This window comes from Chrysemys picta, chromosome 2 (assembly GCF_011386835.1).
Source record: "Chrysemys picta bellii isolate R12L10 chromosome 2, ASM1138683v2, whole genome shotgun sequence".
Classification (NCBI taxonomy): Eukaryota; Metazoa; Chordata; order Testudines; family Emydidae; genus Chrysemys; species Chrysemys picta.
The window spans coordinates 112,688,930-112,708,407 of record NC_088792.1 but is presented as its reverse complement, the minus strand read 5'-3'; the positions used below and the strand labels follow the sequence as shown (position 1 = coordinate 112,708,407).

The window sequence follows — 19,478 nt, the reverse complement described above, 5'->3', positions numbered from 1 at the left end:
GTAAATAGTTATAAATCCAAACTGTAAGTTCTCAAGCAGCATTTTTCTTTATCTGTAAATTTCAATTATCTATGCCAGGGGTTCTCAAACTTCATTGCACCGCGACCCCCTTCTGACAACAAAAATTACTACATGATCCCAAGAAGGGGGACTGAAGCCTGAGCCCTACTGCTCCAGGCATGGGGACCGAAGCCAAAGGGCTTCATCTCCAGGGGTGGCCTGTAACATGAGCCCTGCCACCCAGGGCTGAAGCCAAAGCCTGAGCCCTGGGCAGTGGGGCTGGGGTTATGCCTTGGGCCCCAGCCAGTCTGAACACCAGCCCTGGTGATCCCTTTAAAATGGGGTCGCAACCCACTTTGGGGTCCCAGCCCAGAGTTTTGAGAACCGCTGATATATGGAAAACAATTTTAAATGGTTTTTGTGTGTGTGTGTGTGGTGAAATTGACATTTACCAATAAAAATCTAGTCCTTCCAAGACTGAGTCTGCAGCCACCTAGGCACTCTGAGCCTGCGTGGTTGCAGAGAAGATGACATATGTCTACTGCTGCAAAAACTTGGTTATCTCAATTAATCCTAATGTAAGCATCTTACATTCCCCATCTCTTTCATGGTATGCAGTGAGAGAAGGGAATAAGGGAAATTGAGCAGGAAAAAGGAACAGAGAAACAGATGTGAAGAAATGATGTCCCTTGTTTCATAGCTCAGTGTTTCACATTGTCTTTTGCTGAAGTATTGGGAGGTTGTTTCTTGCTGTGGTATTCCGACACTCCTTTCCCTGTAGCTTTCATATCCATTCTCAGAATACTACAATACCTCCGTCTGAGAATACTCAGCCATTTCTGGGCAAGTAAGGCTTCATATCATCGTTTCAGTCTCCTAAAGGAGTGGAAGTCCTAGAACTATAGTCTCCATTATAGCATCTTAGAACAGTGGTATAACCTTACTGATAAGTGCTGACAACCAAATTATTATACATAAAATGGTAGCCTCCCATTTAAAAAAAACCTGTTTCAAAATACTATTCACAGGTAGGCACACAATCACCTCTACAGTTGAGAGCAAAAATAATCTGTGCAGGTTTGTACATAAAGCTATACAAATTCAAAGTATAGAGCTAAGTATTAATATGCTAGTGGGAGGCATATTTGAAAGAGCAGCCTTAGATTGAAGACTTAAAGAAAAGTGTTACATGTCCTTTTGTAGATATGCAGCAGACATTTAAAAAGTATTTTAACATCCAAGTCATGTGGTGCATTATATTGTTGAGACTTGTGGTGTTGCAACTTACAGTCTAAGAGCTTCAGGACTCCCCTTTTACTGAACAGCTTGGTTTCTTTCTCACTGCTGAAACAAGATTACTGAGTTTGCTTGTGAATCTGGACCACAGATTGTATAGTTACATTGTACAGCTACAGAGCTACTGGAGCTAGTCATATCATTACCATGTTATCTTAATTCATATTTCTTATCGATTGGTCATATTTTGCAGATTTCTTGAAGAGACCACTAGAAAACTATGTGAAAAAGTTAAAAGTACCAGTTTATGTGATTCGAATGGAGCAACGTTCTGGATTGATCAGAGCCAGGTTGAAGGGGGCTGCTGCTTCCAAAGGCCAAGTCATCACCTTCTTAGATGCTCATTGTGAATGTACAGTGGGATGGCTTGAACCTCTGTTGGCACGAATCAAAGTTGACAGGTAATTATCAATTTATTTGTTAATGTTCTACTTTTTTAAAGGTTAATAAGGAACACTTTTTTACTGCAGATTTAACTTAGTTTATCAGCTTCAGCTGAACATATTGTTAACCTACTTTATAGTAGTGAATTAATTTTGTAATTTCCCAGATTTTCACAAATGTGTGATTAAAACTAGTGTTCATATGAAATGCTAATACGGGGAGCTTTTAAAAAGCAAAACTTGCTGTTAAATTTAAACTTACATTGAAATATTTTGTCTGTACATGTCCTGACTAAGCCTTGATCTACAACTTATGTCAGTATGACTGCATCACTTGTGTTTGGAAATGCACACACCTGAGCGATGCAATTATACTGACCGAACTCCCGGTGTCAGTATAACTGCGTTGCTCAGTTATCACTCTCCCATCAGTGTAGGGAGTGTCTTCACTAAGGGCTGGTCTACACTGGGGGGGGGGATTCGATCTAAGATAGGCAACTTCAGCTACGAGAATAGCGTAGCTGAAGTCGACGTATCTTAGATCGACTTACCTCACGTCCTCACAGCACGGGATCGACGGCCGCGGCTCCCCCGTCGACTCCACTTCTGCCTCTCGCTCTGGTGGAGTTCCGGAGTCGATGGGGAGCGCGTGCAGGGATCGATTTATTGCGTCTAGACGCGATAAATCGATCCCTGATAGATCGATTACTACCCGCCAATCCGGCAGGTGGTGAAGACGTACCCAAAGCAATGCAGTGTCACAGCTGCACTGGTGCAGCTGCACCACTGCAGCACTGTAAGTGTAGAAAAGCCCTTAAATACTCACCCATTCTAGGGAAACATAATAAAACTGAGAGCAATGTGCTGGAGCTCCTTCACCTGTAACCTGGCCCACCTTCTCACCCATCTGGAAGATGAGCCTATGGGGAAGTTCTAAAAGATCATTCTGGTCACAACCGAACGAAAACATGAGTGAGGGAGAGTTCAATTTTTTTTTTTTTTTTTTTTTGTGTGTGAGATTGGTGTAGATACCTATAGGAGCAAGATGTTGGTAGTGGGCTTTGCCTAGCTGACATCCATTAACTACTAATTGTCAGTTTCTGCTTGGCGTATGCAAAATAAAGGAGCTGTTGAAGTGTTACATGTTAGGGTTGAGGTCCACTGGTATAATTGCAGGGGGAAGCTTTTAATGTTCTTGTTCACACAATAGTGTTAACTCTAGTCATTGCTGGAAACAATTTAGTTTGAGAACTAAAGTTGTAAGCACAATTCACTATTACACTCCTGTATGTTATGACAGCTCTCCTATCGAAACTCAACATTTTAAATGGCAATTAAAATGTTGAAGTTATACTTTATAGTTCTGGAGGTATAGTTTGGAATTGAGAGGAGGGTCAGGTTTTTAATAAAAATGTTAGCCTTAAAAGAATATACATATTAAAGGGATAATAAGAAAAGATTAGCATTGTCTTGATTCAGATCTGGTACTATTTCATAATATAGTTTGCTAATCTTGACTAGTTACCAAGCGTAGCATAATCTCTCGAATCATCTGGTGTCATCATCTTGTTCATTAATATTTTTTTTTCAAAAAAAACCAAACACTTCCACATAGCAAATATATTTATTAGGTAATTTTAGATTTCCCTGCTATATTTACCGTAAAGACCCATCAGAGCCTTGAACGCATGATAAATCAACTGGTTTCAAAAATTTAGTCAGGTCCACTATTTTGGGGTTCTCATGATGGTTTCTTTGTATATATAAAGACTATATTTAAGTTATAAATCTGTAAAATAAGACAAGAACAAATGACTATAAACTGGCCATGAACAAATCCAGGGTGGAAATTAAAAGGTTTTTATCAGTGGGTGTTCTGGAACAGCCTCTCAATAAGAGTTGTGGGGGCAAACAAGTTAATTAGTTTTAAGTGAACTGGGCAAACTTATGAGTGCAATTGTATGATGGGGTTGCTTGGAATGCTAGGGGACAGGGCTCAACAGCCCTGCGGCTCTCTTCCAGTTTGTGTCTTAAGTTCCTAAAGCTCATGTGTCAGGATTTCAGCTTGCTACTGACAGGTCAGGAAGGGATTTTTTTCCCGTTCCAATGTATTCTGGGAGGTTTTTAATCTCCTTCTGATGCATTAGGATGGCTACGGCTGGAAATGGGACAGTAACCAGAGTTGGCTAGGCCTCTGAACATTCTCTCTGTCAGGTTGCTTGGCTGGTTGGTTTTTGCTCATGTGCTTAGGGTCTAACTGATCACCATATGAGAGGTTGGGAAGGAGTTTCCCCCAGATCAGATTTGCAGAGACCCTGGGCTTTTTTTCCTTCCTCTGCAGTATGTGTATGCGGGTCACTTGCTAGGATAATCAGGATATCTCACTTAATCATTTCCTTGCCATTGTGGGGGCGTTGGGCACTGTCACACCTCTGTCCCTTCTGTTTTCTGCCTGTGTCACATAATGGTCTAGTATGTTGTGCATTATAATACTTTGATCTCATTTCCATTGCTGGGTTTAGTGTGTGAATGCTGTGTGGTGTTGGTGCGCTGTGATAAACAAGAGTTCAGACTAGATCAGTCATGGGCAACCTGCGGCCCATGGGTTGCACGCGGCCCATCAGGGTAATCTGCTGGCGGGCCACCAGACAGTTTGTTTACATTTGCACGGCCACCTGCAGTTCCCAGTGGCTGCGGTTCGCTGTTCCCGGCCCATGGGAGCGGCGGGAAGCGGTGCAGGCTGCAGGAACGTGCTTGCTGCCGCTTTCCGCAGCTCCCGTTGGCCAGGAACGGCGAACCACGGCCACTGGGAGCTGCAGGCAGCCATACAAATGTACACAAACTGGCGGCCTGCCAGTGGATTACCCTGATGGGGTCTCAGGTTGCCCACCACTGCACTAGATTATCTAGTGGCCCCTTCTGGCCTAAAACTCTGACTTAGTTTTTGGGAAACTGTTTTCTAACCTTATGATGATTATTTAAGCTATATTCATCTATATTGTAGTTGGAAATTGAGAAATCGGCTACTTTCTTAGTGGGGGGGGGTGGGGGGAGGACTAAGAAAAAATGTAGGATTTATGAGGGTGCTTTATGGAATGTCGTTTGTATATGGTGGTTCCATCCAGTACCCCTGCAGTTGTGGGGGCAGTTTATAAAAATAACCAGCCTAAATAATTTCTTTTGTGTGCTAGTGATGCAGATTTCAGTTTTGTGTTTAAAATAAACCTGGCTGGAGTAAATTACTGAGAGATAAATTTAACATCTAAATTATCATTACAAAAATATGGTGCATTAACAACAATTTGCATGAAATGAAGTTTTGTTGGGAACTCTGCTAAGAGGAAATGACAGTATTTTAACTTTGAAGTCATTATTAAGTCCTGTTTTTTCTTGTGAGATTATCATTGGATAAATAGTGGTGCAGGTTGTGCAAGTTGCACCTTTGAATCATATCTTGATATGTGACTTTCCAAGAAAGGGGATGTGGCCACAGAGTTGTCAAAAAGCATTTCCAAGAGTGTTAAGCTCATTACTATCTCAGAATTCACCTTCTAAAGAGTAGGACAAAGGACAAGTGGCTTCTTCCTGTTGGAGATCTCTACATGACATCAGTGTATTTGTTAACCAGAGTTGCTTCATTACATCCATTTGTCGATGTTATCTGAGTATTCTCCCCAGAGCAAAGACCAAATTTTACTTCAAAACATGTAAGATACCTTGAGCATACATCTAGGGACCGAAAATTCTTCTAATCCTGAGTCACTGTTGTGGCATAAGAAAGTCATTATCACTTCATGTCTCAGTTTTCTGATGTGCAAGATGAAGATAATTACTCATTGATTATTCCAGGAATGTTTAGAGGAATAATTAGTTAATGTTTGTATAGTTCTTTGAAGACATAAAGCACTGTTAGTGTTAAGTAATGTAGTAGTATAAATAAAAATTAAGCCATTACCAAAACCAGGACAAATGTGCACTCTCTCTGATAGGCAAATACCGTTACAAATGGAATGGTAAAAACTCTTTTAATTTAGTAAAATGCCTATGCCTCCTGACAGCTAAAGGCTTCATGTTTACTGTAAGTTTGAAGGGATGCTTGTTCTCTACAGTAGGTAAGAGAAAAAAGAAACAGCTGTTGGTCACTTTTTCTAATCAGTTTTGTCACTTCTCTCTTTAGGAGAACAGTAGTGTGTCCTATCATTGATGTAATCAGTGATGACACCTTTGAATATATGGCAGGCTCTGATATGACCTATGGCGGATTCAACTGGAAATTGAATTTCCGCTGGTATCCTGTTCCTCAGAGAGAAATGGACCGAAGGAAAGGTGATCGGACCCTTCCTGTCAGGTAAGGGGAATTGATTGTATTAGTTTAATTATCAGATACCTAAAATGGTTCGTTATTATTTTGTGGTCTCATTTCCAGATTAGTTTTTACATACAGTAGAACCTCAGAGTTATGGACACTTCGGGAATGGGGGTTGTTCGTAACTCTGAACAAAACACAGCTCCAGCAGTTCACACTCCGGGCCAGATTCCAGAGCTAGCTAGGCAGCTTCCTTGTAGGACAGCTTCTTTCCCTGGCCCAGGCAAGCTTGTGTCTCTCCCCCCCTCCGGCTGGGTTGGGGGGGGGGGCGTGAAAAAACCTGTCCCCCTCCTGGCAGCAGCAGTGAAAACAGCACCCACAGCCTACAGGAAAGCACCGCAGTGCTGCATCTGCTCCGGCTGCCTTGGGCTGGCAGCAGTGGCTGATAGCTTTGCCTGTGAATCTCAGCGTCTTCACTTCCTAGCTGTAAGTGGGTGCCCCGTGCGTGGGGGTGGGGGTGGGGACAGGCAGCCCAGATGTGCCCACCTTTAAGAAGCAATACAGGCACAATATAGTATTTGCTGCCTTTTTTTTTTTTTTTTTTTTTTTTTTTTTTTGTCTCTGCTGCTATCTGGTTACTTCCAGTTTCATATGGTGTCTGGTTGACCAGTCAGTCCATAGCTCTGGTGTTCGTATCTTTGAGGTTCTACTGTACCAATAATTAGCGAGGTATGATTTATCAACAGTTTGGCATGTTTAGAGTAATAGTATAGTATGAAGGCTGTATTGTGATGAGATCTTCCTGCTAAATATGTTTTTAGATTAAACTAATGGTGAAGGAAAAAACAGATTTCTTATAACTTTATTTTAAAATATACCTAATGATTTATCAGTTTAATTACCGGAGAACTTAAATGAACACATGAGATTCCCACATACTTCACGAATAATGTACACTTTTTTTATTGATGTTTGCCTTTTTCTTATATATCTTTTATTCTAGGAGAAGGAAATGTTTATCAATCAGTGATGTGACAGTTATACATTGATTTTATTTGTAATGAGTTCTCTTTTTATTTAGATCAGGGAAGGGTGATTGATTTTAGTGGTTTAAATTAAACATGAATACACTCAGGTTGTCTGTAGCTCTCACCGTGTTGCCTGTATAATACTTACCTTTGTAGTATCTACTTGTATTTTTACAATCAGTGGCTCCATTTTGAATTAAAACTGGTCAGATATTACTAGCAATAGATATGTGGAGGTAGCTGTTACCTTCTGTTCCATTACAAAGATTCAGAAACTTAAAAGCTCCTTTCCAGGGCTCGATATTATTTTAGTAATCAAGTGTTGTGACCAATCTATTTAGTTGTTTTGCATGCAATTGCTTGCAAAGTTTATTGCACCTACACTTAACTGCAGGTGCACAATTGCCATTTGTAAAAAATTAGTTCAAACCATTTCTGAATAAATTAAATTGCTGATAGAAGACCTATATACATTAAATTGACAGTATTCTTTCATGCTTCTATTTATTTATATAAATAAGCATGAAAGAATACTGTCAATTTAATGTAGTCGAAGTACCCTACATACACATGAGATAAGAGCACTGATTTTGTCATTAAAAGGCTAAGTAAATAATTGAAGTTTAGGAGATTTTTCAAATTAGTTAGGAAATAGCACATTTTTGAGAAACTTTTTAGTAGCTGAAAAAGCGGTTGTAACGAAGCTCTATATGTATCCCTGATTACAGTGTTTGTTTCTGTGAACACTGTAATATATTGAAAATAAGCATGGCCAACAGTACTTGGACTGTGGTGCTTTCTTCTTGAACAATGGTCTAAAAAAAAATTTTTTTTTCTTCAGGAAATTAATGCCTTTTGTGAGGTACCAGCCTTGGAGATGGAAGATTTCTATCTATCCCATGGGCATTAGCAGCCTACCATCTACTTCCTCTGTCCTGACCTATAGAGAGTAGCTTTAGGGAGGAAAGACCGATGTAAGCACTGGACCCATTAAGTTGTTCCTTCTGCTGAAACTCGCCAACATAGTGCTAATTCAGATAGCAAGTAGACACTTATTGACTAGAAACTACTGGTAGATTAAAAATGCTGACGGAGTTCCACAGGCCACTACACCATTAGTTGACAACAACTTTCAGTCGTAGCAGACTGAGAGAGACTGAGAGGTGCTTGAACAGTTGATGTGTACGTGAAAGGCTTTGTATCACACTATTAATCACATAGGCCATCTAGTCCGCCAGGAAATGGCTTAGTTACAGTACAATAAGATACAGGTATGAAATAAAAGTAAGGAAAACAAAAGATTTGAAGGAAAGAAGCAAAGGATAAAAAGTAAACTAAGTAAAAAAACCCAAAGATGCTTAAATGGTATGGAAAAGATTTGGTTTATACATTTCTCTGTGTGTAGTCAAAATGTCCAGTATTCTGCCTTTAAAGTGCTTTTACATATTTGTCTTCTTTCAGGACACCCACAATGGCAGGAGGCCTTTTTTCAATAGACAGGGATTACTTTCAGGAAATTGGAACATATGATGCTGGAATGGATATTTGGGGAGGAGAAAACCTAGAAATTTCTTTCAGGGTAAGCAGCAATTCCTTTTGGTTCAGTGCTTTACTTCTTAATTTAGGACAGTTTAAGTTGTATAAATGGTAACCTGTTGCAGTCCCTGTACCTTTAATATCCAAGCACAGATAGCAACTTAATTTTTGTGTAATTTCTCGTGTGGACCATTGAAAGTGCTATATTGTCAGTAAAGGAAAATATCAATTATGCAGTCTACAGAGCCATGAGACAAAAATGTTTGGACATAGAATTTTCATTTAAAGAAAAATAAGCATTTCAAAAATAATCAACTAAGATTTGCCTGTTTAGAAGCTCTGTTACAAACATTGAATCTATCTCCCCTGGTAAGTATTCTCACACTTCTTATCAAACTGTACTGAGCTATCTTGATTATCACTTCAAAAGTTGTTGTTGTTTTTTTCCTCTTACTTAATTGGCCTCTCGGAGTTGGTAAGACAATTCCCACCTGTTCATGCTCTCTGTATGTGTGTATATATATCTCCTCAATATATGTTCCATTCTATATGCATCCGAAGAAGTGGGCTGTAGCCCACGAAAGCTTATGCTCTAATAAATTTGTTAGTCTCCAAGGTGCCACAAGTACTCCTGTTCTTTCTGTTAGAGTAGAGTCTTAGAGAGACATTATAAACTAAGCTGACATCAGTGATGTGCGGCTTAACCTTCCAATAAAAGCTAGTTTTTCCATTGTAACCCCTCTTTCAGTCATTTACAACTTGATGGTTGCATCCTTTTATGGATGTGGGATCTACCTAGTATTGTCCATATTTCTGAAATATGTTCCATGTTGGGTGACTACCAAATGATAATGTTTATCATTCCCTTCTTTGCTTTCAGCCACAGTGAATGGGGGTTACTGCTAACATAGCTAAGTTAAACACATCAACAAGAATTTTAAGCGGCTATCTTTTGGGGCTCAGAATAAAATTGAAAAGGTCTTCCAGACTTACGTTTAGATAATCTTACTGAGAACAAAAATTTCTGGATCTTGTTACATTTTACAGAGAAATCTAGTAATAAAAACAGGGTGGATTGATTTAAATCAGCAAGCAAGAAACCTGATTTAAATAATCAGTTTTAAACTTGTTTTGCATTTGTATATTTTTTTCTTTACAAAAGCTTAATTAGCATTGGTTGGCAATCATTAAAACATGTTGATTTTCAGCCAAATGTAACTTTTACTCTAAATTTGGTACTTCTCTGTGCTAAGTAGTATGTACTGTATCTCTTCACATTTATTTAATGTTCATTCAAATTCTTAATTTTTACTTTTTTGTTAGGTTAGGAAAAGGCGAATGACACATTTCTTATTTACTAGATTAATTTTTTTTACTTGTGATTTGTGTCAAGCTGTATTAGGACGGAGATTAAAAATCTACAAAACCACGCATTTTAAAATTATTAGTTAAATAAAACTACCTTGATTGTGCTGGATGCATAAGAAAAAAAAAGGTTTCTCAAAACATGCTTTGCATTTATAAAAGAAAAGAAGTATTATTTGTCGTTAGGAAACTGAACTGATTTGTTTCTGGTCGTTATGTATTTCAGGATTTTAGAACTAGGATTTCATCCTCTCAACACCTTTTTTTTTTTTTTTCTCCATAGATTTGAAGTGGGAAAACAAGCTTTCCTGCTTTTTCAACTCCCAATCTGTTTCTCAACTTTGTATAAACTGATCATTGAACTGAACTAGTTGAATAAATTTAAAATGAAGAAAATATTGTCCCTGCATCTGGAGAAGGTTATTGCTGTCAAAAGCTGGTTTAGCACTTTAGTAAAATCTGGTTCCAGGTTCTAAACTAGTGCACCAGTTCATTGTGAACTTTCACCAGTTCAGTGTGGCTTGACTTCTTTAAAATCTTCAGCAGCAAACGTGTACTGCTTGAATATTTAATTTAATTTAAATTATTTTAGTAGATACTAGTGAGTTTAGGTCTTAGCATAGGTTGTCATAATTTCACATTTAATTAGGTTTATTTTTTAAAAGAAAAATGTATTTCATAAAACAAAAATCCAGTTTAAATTTTTTAAAAATCTGATTTTTTTTTAAATTTATTTTTATCCACCATGAATAGGAACTTCTTTTAGACAAAGTAACACCTTTGCTGCTTCCATTTTTCTCTTTTTGCTTCACTCTGAGTGCTACCATTCATCTCTAGCAGCCCCTGACTGGCATCTCGGTGCTGTTGTGCCTGATGTCACTAAGTCTGCCCCCAGCCGCCCCTTAAATTCTCTTCTAGTGAGCAGGACACTAACATTTTTACTTGACTTTTGGGCAACAGAATTTTTTCCAGCTTGAAAAGACATTAGGTACAAAAACTCTTTAAAAATCACCTTAATTGTGGCCACTTTGAATTATGCAATGACTGTTCTATTACTTTCAGATTTGGCAGTGCGGGGGCACTTTGGAAATTGTAACCTGTTCACATGTTGGACATGTGTTCCGAAAAGCCACTCCTTATACTTTTCCAGGAGGCACAGGACAGATTATCAACAAAAATAACAGACGGCTTGCAGAAGTCTGGATGGATGAGTTTAAGAATTTCTTTTACATCATTTCCCCAGGTAAGCAGTCTTTGGTGTGAAATAATTCCATTCAAGGTAGAAGATCTGTGTGTCTTTAAAAGGAAAAATAAAAATAAGTACTTCTAAATAAAAATGCTGGTAATTGTGGAGAAAAGGCCTTCCGGTAAAATAAAGATCACTTAAAACAATTTCTATTAAAGTAATGGTCTTTTAAAAAAACAACAACACATTTTCTGTTATCCTAACCAAACAGATGCGGGTGTGCCCTGAAGTCCTTTTTACATGCATATGTGAAAGTTAAGAAGGAGCTTCAAGTGCACAAAAATAAAAGTGCAATGGAAAGACTTGTGGAAGCGGAGTGCTGGAAGTATAGCCAGAAGTCCAAATACATCTTATAATATCCTGAAGTATGGCCCATGGCTGCTCTCTCCCTATAACTTCAGATTGAATAGGTTAGAGATGATCAGCTGAAATTCATTGCTGATTAATCAAATAAGCAATTTCCTTTCATCTATCAAGAAAGATAAAAAGCAGTCAATTTTATGTTTTAGGTAAATGTATGGGAATATATATATTTGTGGAAACTAGGCATCTCCTTCAAATTACTGTTGTGGCCCTCAGAATTATGAATGTTTTACATTCCTGTCTGTTGATTCCAAAGAAAACATTCCTTTTAACAGTCTTTCAGATGAATACTTTTAAAATAAATTAACCTTACAAAGTTACAGTATTTGTGAATTGACATTATGCATACAATGGATTTCTGGTGCTTTATTTGTAAAAGTAGTTTCCATTTTCTTCTTGGGGAAAACATGATCAGTTTGCCTGTAATCAAATATTTCTTTCTAATAAAGTAGACTGGTATCCTTTTAGTCAATGACCTTCTTTTGTTAAATGAAGTTAATGCTGAGTTATCAGCCTACTTTGAATTTTTTTTTTACATTTTAACTTTTTCTCGTGTTTCTTAATGTATTCCTCCCTCCCTCTTTTATCTTAATTCCCCTCAACTTTTCTGCTTTCTTTCTCTGTATGTAGCAGCTCTTCCGCTGATGCTTAAGATCTGGCCCACAAGAAATCAGCAACAAGGTTGAGGGTGAGGATTCCTGGGGAGAAGCAGACTTGGCTCCCAGAAGAGCACCAGTCGTCCATGAAATCTGCTTTAATTAGTTCCCCATTATCTGTTCCTCTCAACCCCACTATCCAGTTCCTGTTTTTCTGTGATTTCCTGTCTAGGGGCTAGTAGGAGGACAATAGAATTGAGCATTCAAGCTGTTCTCATAGTCATACAGTTAACTCTCAATTTGCGGTTTACTCACCTGGGAGTAAGTAGTTCATCTGTAATGGTAATGGACAATTATTAGTTTTCACAGTATTTAAATTGAGGAGTTGACTTGAAGGCCCAACAGAGACTGGAGAACTAATAAAAAATGTGAGCATGGTGAGTACAGAAAGGGAAGCCAGTAGGAGCCTTTTCTAAGGTAAAGAAAATAGGAATGCCAGCTAGAGGAGGTTGTGATAAGAGATTAGGATTAGGGAGGTAGTATTGTGGATGTCGCAAGGAGTGAGGGAAGGATTAGTTGTTGGGATGAAGGGGTTTTGGAAAGCTTCAGGTATCCAAAATTTGCTTCCTTGTTTTAACCAATCTTCTGCAGCTTTCAGTCACAGAGGTCCACTTATTCATAAAATATCCCAAAATAGGACGTATTCAATTTACCAGTATGTACACTGATTTCTGACCTCTGGGTGAATACAAGGATGCCAGTCTCTCAGGGTGAGAATCTCATCTGGACCAACACATTACCAATGGAAAAGATGGGCTATGTCAGAAATTACTAAATGCATTAATCTGCTAGTTTAAAAGACTAGTACTATGCATTACCTTCCATTACCATTACCAGTCGCTTACATAAGCCAGCAGGGTAGAAAAAACAATTCACTAAATGCAAGAGCTCTGCAGATTTTATTCTGGAGGAAACGTACCTAAACTCAAGGGATGTTTATCAAAAGGGCCCATAAACCAGAGTGGACTAGCTGAGCCACCAAACTGCAAACAACTAAGAATGGACTCTGAACAGAAAAAAAATTCAAATAATCTCAACGTCATTAGACACTCCTGCCTGGGTCTGTTCACATCTGGCAAGGACAGGAAAGCCAGAAAATTCTTCACGAGAGATCAACCCAAAGCTCCAAAAAATAGCATTGCCCTACTACGTTGCTCACCCAGCAAACTACTGCACACTTTTTTCTTTCTTCCAGTTCTGGGAAAAGTAATCAAGAATAGTGAAAGCTAAGAAGGAACAGTAATTGTAATAGCTCCAAACATGCTAGAAGGATTTTGCTAGTCACTACTGAAGTCTTGATAGGACTAGTACAAAGACTTCCACTCATATTTACAGACCAGATCTACTTTCTCATGGGTTTCTCAGTCACACAAATCCAAGCCACCTTAGTTTCAAAGTGAAAATCCTAGCCAAAGTTTGGATACTCAGCTGTGGTAACAAGAATGTTATTACAATCAGTTGGCCCATCCACCAGCCTGTTCAAAATCTTGAGGAGGTCCTTCTGTTGGTACAAATATAAAAAGATCAATCCCAGAAAACACAAGTCCCACTATCCTTGTCGTTTTTTATATGAATAATTTGGCTTTTGAACTGTGTGCCATTTCTTCACTCTATCACTGTACATTCTTCTAAATCTGATATTTTTTTGGTATGCAGTTTCTTCAAAGCAGCTTATTAGGTCAAATTAACCATCAGAAGCATTTTTCAATCGTGGCACTTATGCTGAGCTTTTTTATTCTTGACTTCTCATCCATTTGAAGCAAAAATCACCTTGTCTGTATACCTACTATCTATAAAAACCTGTTTCCTTGTGCCATTACCATAGTGAAGAGTATTTGAGAGACCTCTTTGCAGGCACAAGTCTTATACTGCATATTTCATGATGACAGAATAATCTGCGCATTTGAATCTTTTATAACTCAGGCAAACACACTCTGCCATGTCTTACAGGGCAATGTCTTCTTCTGCCCAAAGTTAAAGAACCAAAAGAAAATGTTACAGCACAATCTGTGTCTGCAGAGCAATGAAGTTAAATCTTTAAATTTACTGATTCCATAAAAAAAAATCATGCCTTTCTACCAAAGATGCCTTTGAAACAGGCATCAATAGCTAGATAGATCAAACGTTAACAATGCATATATCACATCAGGTATACAAGTCTGAGAGGGAATCAAAGCCTCTAATGGCAACTTCTTGGGCTGAAAGATCACCATGTATCTCAAAAGAAATCAGTAGGCCTGCAGTATGGTCCTTTCAGCACTTTCATTGAGCATTACAAAGCTTGGTCTGTTCTTCTCCATAGATGCTTCATTTAGCAGAAGGTACTTCATTTGGTGGTTCCTGAGAGGGAAATCTTTTATCTGACTTTTGATTCCTGTCTTTACTGTCCCTCCACACTATTCTTTTTACGTCTTGCTTTATCTCATTGGTGATGGACTGGGGAGAGGTCAGGAGTCAGAACAGAAAATCTGTTACTTGACCCAATGCACTCTGAGTAAGAGGAAATTATTAGTTAATATCTGGGTATTTCTACAGCTTAGAAAGTACTCCTCTAGCCTTCCCTCAGAGCCCTGGTCACAAGTCTGGACTGCCTGATGATGGTACAGCATATTAGCAGAATAGGGGGAAAGGTTAGACCCAGAGAGGAAATCAAGTGACACATTTTCCATGGACTCTGATCATTTAGTTTTAGGAAAGCATTTCCTATTCTAAATAAGGATCAGTATAAAAAATATTACAGACACTAAAGTTACATGTGATTTCTGAAGCTTTTTGTATGCTCTTCTGCTACAATCAGTGGCCTGTTTCTTAGGCCTTGGCTACACTTACCCGCTAGTTCGGCAGCTGGCAATCGAACTTCTGGGTTCGACTTATTGCGTCTAGTCTGGACGCGATAAGTCGAACCCGGAAGTGCTCGCCGTCGACTGCAGTACTCCAGCTCGCCGAGAGGAGTACCGCGGAGTCGACGGGGGAGCCTGCCTGCCGAGTGTGGACCAAGGTAAGTTCGAACTAAGGTACTTCGACTTCAGCTACGTTATTCACGTAGCTGAAGTTGCGTACCTTAGTTCGAATTAGGGGGGTAGTGTAGACCAAGCCTTAGTGCAGTTCGGCATCCAGGAAAAGACAAGGAAAGTCACTGTTTTTTTTAGTTTCTCATCTATTGCCTGTTTAATGCAGTTTCCAGTTTGCCGAATACAGTATTTCTGTTGAGTGTAGCAACCTGAAGAAGAGCTCTGTGTAAGATTGAAAGCTTCTGTTTCACCAAGAGAAGTTAGTCCAAAAAAAAAGCCTCACCTGCCTCATAGCAATATGTGATAGTTATGCAAATTCAATTGAAATGTTTGTTTTCATGTTAATTACACACAGTTTCTTAAGATTCACATTCACAGAGCAAGTATCAGGGGGTAGCCGTGTTAGTCTGTATCTACAAAAACAACAAGGAGTCTGGTGGCACCTTAAAGACTAACAGATTTATTTGGGCCACAAATAAATCTGTTAGTCTTTAAGGTGCCACCAGACTCCTTGCTGTTTTTATTCACAGAGCAATGAGTAAGGACTTAAACACGATAGACCAAATTTCTCATGTTCTCACCTTTTCTAGAGAAGTTTAGTGGGGGGAGGAAGGAGTCCTGGAAGTTTACAGTGTTATTTATTGCATTTAACTGCTTATACTACATCCTGTGCTTTTGTCTAAAATTAGTTGTTTGAAAAACAATTTTTTTAGGAGAGAAAAATCTCCTTTATAAGTAGAAATTATATTAAAGAAATTTAACCTAAAAAAAAAAAGTTTTATGTGTCAGGTCCTTTGTTTGGAAGCAGTATTATTAAAATTTGAAATTGGTGTTTTGTTGACAAATTACTAATTAAACGTGCATTAAATTTTAAATTAGAAATTGCTGCAAAATAGCATAATACAAACCTAAACAGAGCTGAATTTCAAGTTAGACTTTTAAGACTAATACTTGTAAATCAACCTGGTCATTTGTTCCCCCAGTATTTTTTTCCCCGTAGAGCAAATTAAGCAAAAAAGGCTTACCTTAGTGTTTTCTACACTAGGATTGTTTGTTCTAATCAAACACTGTTTCCATATTAGGTGAAACCAAAAGTGAATTAATAATGGCTTGGTTACTCACCGCTATTGTCATTATTGAAGTGTTGCGAATTTTGGGGGGGTGGCCTATATAGAAAAAATAACAAAAAAAGCTAGAGATAAATTGCAAATAAATTTCAGCAAAATTGTTTGGTGATTCCTTGAACATTTTTATGTAAAATAGTCTAAATTTTTAAGCATGCCAAACCTCTACTTTCTCTTCACCAATTGAGAATTAAAAAACAGGCTCTGTTTAAAACAATCTGGGTCACAACATAAATGTAAGGCTCCTGCTTCATATGACGTGATTCATAGATGGATTGAAAGGAATATGCAAAAGATTACAAAAGACAGTCTTCTGTATTATTTATGGAGAATCATTTGCTTTGGAAATAAGTCTTTTTCTAGCTTGAGGTATTGTGCAAATTTCCTCTGTAAGAAGAAAGAAACAAAATGGAAATAACATTTAAAATGGGACAAAGGAGCATGGTGAAACATTGTGATATAAGTGCAGCAATTTGTACCTATAAATGTTGTCTAACACAATTAAAATGTATCTTCAGTGATGCAACCTATTTTAGTTTGTTTTTCTATTACTATTCTGAGTAATGGTTAATTTCAAGTATTCAAATATATTGATAAATTGAAATGTATTTAAAAGGTCACTGCTTATCATTGTCCTCCTCAAACGCCCAGAATGCATTTCCCCATTGAAAATCATCAACAAATAATGTGTCCCTGGTGTCACTAACAGAAATCTCTCTCCAAACTCATATGTGCACAGTCTTGAAGGAAAACATTGTACATACTGTACCATTTACCTTTTAGTTTACCTGGGTGTCTAATGGTTGCTCAATGACTTTGTCTCTCCTTTAGTCACATACAGACTATAGGCACTTCGGTTTGTTCACATTATGAGAATTTGAAGATTAACCTATAATTATGGATTATTTTGATGAATTGAGTATTTTTGCAGCTTTCCTATATTTTTTATTATCTTTTGTCCCCCTATAGGTTTTAACATAATTACCCTTATTTTTGTCTGCATTGGGTTTTTGTCTTTTTCAGATAAAAAAGTTAAACCAGGCATTTACAATGCACAGCCTGTAGTTGAGTATGGTTGAGCCCACAGCTTGTTGGAACTTTGTGAACACTGGCATTCTATTCTGTATAGGTTTGTTTGTTTGTTTTTGTTTTTTTATATACCACACTCCTCACAGAAGTATCTGAGCACATTGTAATAGTGCTTTAAGCAATGTGATTACATATTAGCCACGTGTTGTGTTCTCATCCTATGCCCAGAGGGAGAAGCATGTGGAGTAGTGGAGTGTCTTGTTTTGGTAGGTGGTTTTTTGGTTAAATCTTTCTGTTGCAATGTGTTTATATTAGGGGAGTCAAGGTCAAAGAAATGTGCCTTGCATGTTGAGCAGAAAGAGATGAGGTTTGTGATAGTTCTTCTTTCCTGAGGGAGTTCATTCCAGAGTCTCAGACTGCCTCTGAAAAAGGTTGTGTGTCCTGAACAGACTATCTTTACTCTTACTGTTGAGTTTCACTGTGCCAGAGGAGCTCTGTCTTGGAACTTTAAAAGGTCTTTTAGGTACTGAGCCTAGGTCATAGAATACTTTGAGACCTTAAACTTGTTTCAAATTCTATGGGAAGCCACTGTAGAAAGTGAAGGACAGATATTATGTGGTCACAGTAGCCTGTGTTGCTGGGGAGATACAGCACCGAGTTTTGAACTAGTTGCAGTTTCCCAGTTGCTGAAGCATAACTTGTGGCTGTAGTGGTGTGAGCGCTGAGGCTTGGTCTACACTAAACCCCCAAATCGAACTAAGGTACGCAACTTCAGCTACGTGAATAACGTAGCTGAAGTCGACGTACCTTAGTTCGAACTTAACGCCGTCCAGACCCGGCAGGCAGGCTCCCCCGTCGACTCCGCGTACTCCTCGCGGCGAGCAGGATTACCGGAGTCGACGGGGAGCACTTCTGAGTTCGATTTATCGCGTCCAGACAAGACGCGATAAATCGAACCCAGAAGTTCGATTGCCTGCCGCCGAACCAGCGTGGTAAGTATAGACAAGCCCTCAGTTTCAGTGAAATGAATCCAACAGTACTCCTAGACTACAGACTGAATTGACCAGTTGTGGATATGAACATGCAGTCCAAGGAGACTGCAACATGGCTGCAAGCTCCTCAAAATATTTTCCTCTATCCCACCAGTATCACCTCTGTTTTGCTCAGACTCAGCCAGGTGTACTTCATCCATGAGCTGATTTCATCCAAGCACTGGGCCGTGTTGGTGGTAGTGGTGCGGTAGTTATATGGTGAAGGGTAGGTAGAGCTGTGTGCCATCTGCATATTGCTGGCATTTGAGTCCATGTTGTCTAACCAGCTCACCTAGTGGTTGCATGTAGATGTTGGAAAAATACTGGAGTGAGAAAATTGATCCTTTTGGAATCCCACAAGTGAGGGGACTAATGGTGGAGGTTGCAATTTCCCATCACTATGCTTAAGGTTTATCCCTCCTAGAAGGACTCATACCATTTTAGCTCATTGCCCTGGACTCCTGCCATCTCTCTTAGGTGAGACAGCAATGTCTCATGGTCACTAATATCAAATGCTGCACAGAGGTCTAGGAAGGTGAGAATGGATATTTGTCCTCTATTCATTGACAGGAGGAGATCATCTACTGCCCCTAGAGCAATTTCAGTTCTTCAGGTGATTGCACATGTCCGTTCCACTTCAGGTGTGTGTGCACCCACTGCACCAGAGTCGGAGATTTTTCCCTTAGCAGTACCTGTCGGAGCTGCACATGCATCTTCCACTGCTTCATACTGCTACATGATGGCATAACGCAGGGGTAGGCAACATATGGCACACGTGCCAAAGGTGGCACGCGAGCTGATTTTCAGTGGCACTCACACTGCTCACTCCTGGCCACCGGTCCGGGGGGTTCTGCATTTTAATTTAATTTTAAATGAATCTTCTTAAACATTTTAAAAACCTTATTTACTTTACATACAACAATAGTTTAGGTATATATTATAGACTTATAGAAAGAGACCTTCTAAAAACTTTAAAATGTATTACTGGCATGCGAAACCTTAAATTAGAGTGAATAAATGAAGACTCGGCACACCACTTCTGAAAGGTTGCCAACCCCTGGCATAAAGGGAGGAGCCCTCAGTTGCTTCTTAGGGCTCATGTTA

At 38.9% G+C, this 19,478-nt stretch overlaps 1 protein-coding gene across 5 annotated transcripts in view; it reads left to right on the top strand.

Moving 5' to 3' along the window:
• GALNT1 (polypeptide N-acetylgalactosaminyltransferase 1) overlaps positions 1–19,478 on the top strand; it is a 200,325-nt gene that overhangs the window by 143,529 nt on the left and 37,318 nt on the right. For all 5 annotated transcript variants that reach the window (XM_042842221.2, XM_008169368.4, XM_008169367.4 and 2 more), the window contains 4 exons: positions 1,490–1,697; positions 5,857–6,027; positions 8,475–8,592; positions 10,977–11,157. In XM_042842221.2, the coding sequence (XP_042698155.1) occupies positions 1,490–1,697; positions 5,857–6,027; positions 8,475–8,592; positions 10,977–11,157 (678 nt within the window). The remainder of the gene's footprint in view (positions 1–1,489; positions 1,698–5,856; positions 6,028–8,474; positions 8,593–10,976; positions 11,158–19,478) is intronic.